This window comes from Dictyostelium purpureum (assembly GCF_000190715.1).
Source record: "Dictyostelium purpureum unplaced genomic scaffold DICPUscaffold_630, whole genome shotgun sequence".
In the NCBI taxonomy this organism is placed as follows: domain Eukaryota; phylum Evosea; class Eumycetozoa; order Dictyosteliales; family Dictyosteliaceae; genus Dictyostelium; species Dictyostelium purpureum.
This window is the reverse complement of record NW_003519963.1, coordinates 6,444-11,081: the sequence shown is the minus strand read 5'-3', so window position 1 is coordinate 11,081 and position 4,638 is coordinate 6,444. Positions and strand designations below refer to the sequence as shown.

General features: G+C 24.3%; 4 protein-coding genes across 4 annotated transcripts; 3 read left to right on the top strand and 1 right to left on the bottom strand.

The window, feature by feature from the left end:
• Positions 1-100: 100 nt before the first annotated feature.
• On the top strand, positions 101-1,496 carry DICPUDRAFT_159857 (uncharacterized protein; the record flags this gene model as incomplete). Its single annotated transcript, XM_003294748.1, has 3 exons — positions 101-507; positions 575-830; positions 912-1,496. The coding sequence occupies 3 exons, from the start codon at positions 101-103 to the stop codon at positions 1,494-1,496; spliced, it is 1,248 nt and encodes a 415-aa protein (XP_003294796.1).
• A 610-nt stretch (positions 1,497-2,106) lies between these two features.
• DICPUDRAFT_159856 (uncharacterized protein) lies at positions 2,107-3,244 on the top strand (the record flags this gene model as incomplete). Its single annotated transcript, XM_003294747.1, has 3 exons — positions 2,107-2,286; positions 2,355-2,575; positions 2,674-3,244. 3 exons carry the CDS (start codon positions 2,107-2,109, stop codon positions 3,242-3,244), a joined length of 972 nt encoding a protein of 323 aa, XP_003294795.1.
• A 413-nt stretch (positions 3,245-3,657) lies between these two features.
• On the top strand, positions 3,658-4,006 carry DICPUDRAFT_96120 (uncharacterized protein; the record flags this gene model as incomplete). Its single annotated transcript, XM_003294746.1, has 1 exon — positions 3,658-4,006. One exon carries the CDS (start codon positions 3,658-3,660, stop codon positions 3,913-3,915), a length of 258 nt encoding a protein of 85 aa, XP_003294794.1. The 3' UTR covers positions 3,916-4,006.
• A 64-nt stretch (positions 4,007-4,070) lies between these two features.
• On the bottom strand, positions 4,071-4,301 carry DICPUDRAFT_159854 (uncharacterized protein; the record flags this gene model as incomplete). The annotated part of the gene is made up of 1 exon (XM_003294742.1): positions 4,071-4,301. One exon carries the CDS (start codon positions 4,299-4,301, stop codon positions 4,071-4,073), a length of 231 nt encoding a protein of 76 aa, XP_003294790.1.
• Between the last annotated feature and the right edge of the window lie 337 nt (positions 4,302-4,638).

The window sequence follows — 4,638 nt, the reverse complement described above, 5'->3', positions numbered from 1 at the left end:
TATTCATGGTCATATGAAGGGTTTGTAGTTATTTTTATTTTCTTTTTAAAGTTCTATTATATTAATATTGTATTTTTTTAAAATAGTTCCAAATTATATTATGGAGTTTGTAGATACAGAGCAATTTCAAAGATTAAGAGATTTAAAACAAGTTGGTACAACAAATTTTGTATTTCCATGTGCTAACCATACAAGATTTGAACATAGTTTAGGTGTCAGTCATTTGGCAGGTAAATATATAGACAAAATTAAAGCAACCCAACCAGAATTAGAAATTACAGAGGATGAGCAAAAATTTGTTAGAATTGCAGGTTTATGCCACGATTTAGGTCATGGCCCATTTAGCCATGCTTTTGAATCCTGGGCCGAATCTACTGGTAAGCATTTTCACCATGAAGAAATGTCAATTAAAATGTTAGATTGGATTATCGAGGATCAAGGTTTAGATTATAGCACTGATGATATTAAATATATTTCAAGATTAATTAGAGGAAAAGATAGACCAAAGTAGGTATATTAAATTATATTATTATATTCTTTTTATCATTTATTAATTTATTATAAAATTTTTTAGGGAAAGAGCGTTCATTTATGATATCGTAGCAAATGACAGAAATAGTGTCGATGTTGATAAATTTGATTATATATCAAGAGATTCATACTTTTTAGGTAGATCAGTTGTGTGTGATTTCACTAGACTCATGGAGTTTAGTAGAGTTATTGATGACGAAATTTGCTTTTTAAGTAAAGAGATTTATAATCTATATGAATTATTTCATACAAGATATAGTTTACATAAATTGGTTTATACTCACAAAGTTGGTAAATCAGTATGTATTAAATTTATTTTTATTATTATTATTATTATTTTATTATTTTTAATACTTACAAAAATTATTATTTCATTATAGATCGAATTTATGATTTCAGATGCATTTAGCGAAGCAGATTCATTTTTAAAGATTTCAGACCAATTGGATGATCCAAAAGAATTTATTAATCTTAGTGATTCATTATTAAAGCGTATTGAAACTTCGAAAGAACCAGAATTACAAAAGAGTAGAGCTATTATTAAGAATATTAGAAATAGAAATCTTTACAAATTTGTTGATGAAATTATTGTACACAGCCAACAAATTAAATGGGATTCAGATAAATCATTGGCCAAAGAGATTTCTAACCAAGGTAAAGATATCTTGGAGAGTGACCTTATTGTTCAAAATTTAAAATTAAACTATGCATTAAAGGATAAAGATCCAGTACAGTCAACCCATTTCTACACTCGTTACGATAACACAAAAAAATTCAATATTAAAAAAGATGAAGCCTCTCAACTTATTCCATCAAAATTCCAAGAGGAAAGAATTAGAATTTTTTGCAAAAATAAAGATAAGTTTGAAGAAATTCAAGCTGCTTTCAGAAAGGTGCTAGCAAATTATGAAATAGAACCTAATCCAAGCTTTACCGCCTCGCCATATAAAAATAAATCAAATTAAAAAAATCAAAAATCAATTTCAAATCCATTTTCAAAATCAAAATCAAAATTATTTTCAAAAAGGCGTTATCAAAAATATTGGCATCAATGCCTGGTATTAATAACAGCACAATAATAATTAATTATAGAAAGTTTTGGCCAAGGATATTGATGTATAATATAAATAAAAATAAAATAAATAAATAAATAAATAAAAATTCATGTGTAAACATAATAGTATACATGTCACATTATACCATATATAGAAACAAACATACCAATTTCATAAAAAAATATTTATATCTATATAGGATATAAATTCAATCCTAATTTTTTTTTATCATAATAGTAAATTGTAAATTTATTATTATTTTTATTTTTATTTAAAAAATAATTTAATTTTTTTTTTTTAAATTAATTATTTATTTTTATTTTTTATTTTAATTTTTTAATTTTTCATTTTTTTTTTAAAAATTATTATAAATTCATCAAATCCTTCTTCGTTCTATATTTAAACTTAACTTTTTTTTTTTTTTTAAAAAAATTATATATAATATCATTTAAAAACTATAGTTTGTTATAAAATTTTCATGTTTAATCAAAATTATTAATGTTTATGTATATATTATAAAATGTCAAACAGTCATAAATTAGTTATATTACATGGTAATTCTCATCCAGAATTGGCCAAAGAAATAGCGCATTGTTTAAATACAACTTGTGGAGATGCATTGGTTTCAAAATTTGCAAATAGTGAAACCCAGGTAATTATAAATGAATCTGTTAGAGATGTTGATTTATATATTGTTCAAGTAAGTAAAGGCATATTATTTTATAGTTATATAGATAAATATGTATTAATATTCTACATATTATTTAGCCAACATGTAACCCAAGCGTTAACGATTATTTAATGGAGTTATTGGTTATGGTTGATGGTGCTAAAAGAGCATCGTCACATAGGGTCACAGCAGTTGTACCATTCTTTGGATATGCAAGACAATCAAAAAAAGATAAATCAAGAGCTCCAATTACATGTAAATTGGTTGCAAACATGATGGAGGCTGCTGGTATTGATAGGGTTATTACAATAGATTTACAGTATATATTAAAAATTATTTAGGATTTAAAACTTATAAAAAAATTATTAATATTTTTTATTTAAAAATAAACAATAATAAAAAATAATTAAATTATAGTTCAAGCCAAATTCAAGGATTTTTCAATATACCAGTTGAAAATGTTTATTCAGAACCATTATTTGTAAAATATATAAAGAAAAAGATTAAGGATGATTTTGTAATTATTTCACCAGGTGTTGGTGGTGTAAGAAGGGCTAAAGCAATTTCAGACAAACTATCATCAGAATTAGCAATCATTCATAGACCAAATAAAGAAATGTCATTATCATTATCAGCATCATTTTCATTTGATATTGAAACCGTATTAGTTGGTGATGTTACAAACAAAGTTGCAATTATAATTGATGACATAGCTGATACCTGTACAACATTAAGATTGGCCGCGAATGCATTAATCAAAAAGGGTGCTACCAAAGTTTATGCTTTAGTAACCCATGGTGTATTCTCAAATAATGCAATTGACATCATCAACGAATCTCCTATTACAGAATTAGTTATCACCGATTCAATTCCAAACGACCACAATAAAGCAAAATGTCCAAAATTAAAAATCATCTCGGTAGCCTCTGTATTGGCCGAAACTATGCGTAGAGCCCATCATGGAGAATCAATAAGTAATATTAGATAAAAAAAAAACAAAAAAAAAACCTTTAAAAGAGTTTAAATTCTTCTTATTTATACAACAATAACAATGGGTAGTTTAATAAATCTATTCAGTTTTTCCATTTAATCACAAATAAAAAATTTTAATTTAACATTTTTATTATTTTTTTTTTTTATTAATCACAAAACATAAATTATTTTTTTTTTTGGTTTAAACCAAATATTATAAATATCAAAAAATATATTTATATTAATTTAAAAAAAAAAAAAAAAAAAAAAATTATTTTTTGTAAAAATTTTAAAATTTTTTTTTTTTTTTTCTCTTTCATTTATAAATTTTTTACACCCCATAAATGTATGTTATATTTATTTATTTATTTAATTAATTATATAAAGATATTAATATTTTATAATTTAATTGGTTTTTAGATATTAAAAATGGCCGATCAAACTCAAGTTGACCACGAAGTTCAATTATTAAAAGAACATATCAAAAGACTTGGCACCAAAAATGCCAATAATCAATATGTAGTTAAATATGGTGTTTTATTTAATGATGATACCGTTGGTAATGTTTTCGAAGCTTTAATGGGTACCTTAAAATCAGCTAAAAGAAAGAAGATTATTACTTTTGAAGGTGAGCTCCTCTTACAACGTGTTCATGACAATGTCGATATCATCCTCTTACAAGAATAAATTAACAGTAACAATATAATAAATAATAATAATAAATAATATTGTAAAATAATCAATTATAAAGCATTCAATAAATTATTACTTTTTATGCGAAACACTTTAATTTTTTTTTTTTTATGTTTTAATTGTTTTAAAATTTCTTATTTTTGGGGAAATTAATTGGTTTTAGGATTACAGTTGTGGATATGATTATTAATTGTCAAAAGATAATAGAGAATAGAATATACGGATGATGGTGATGGTGATGATAATGATGATGGATTACCAAAGCTACCAGTATAGAGTCTGGGGGATTGGGGGTCTGCTGTTGAAGGTTGATGAGAGCAAATTATTTTGAAAATCAAAGAAAGATTTGTCGTGGAATGGAGAAGAATAATTAATACCATATTTATAAATATGGTATTAATTGTTCTTCCATTGAATCATCTTTAGAAAATGTGGGATTTGGTTTGGCAAATGAATAAATTGATTCCAATAAGAACTTTGTTAGTCTTATATCCAGTGTTAGAACGGTCTCTGACCATCAAATTTATAAATTTTAAATGGATAAGTTTTAATAGACCATAATATGTGAACTATTTAGTTATTATATATGTGAACATATATAATAACTATTTAGTTAATTTTTTATTTATCAAAAGCAGCCAAATAAAAAATTGGGACCGAAAAAGAAAAAAATTACATTTTTGAAAAAAAGATTTTGTTTGTATATGTTAAGTAAAC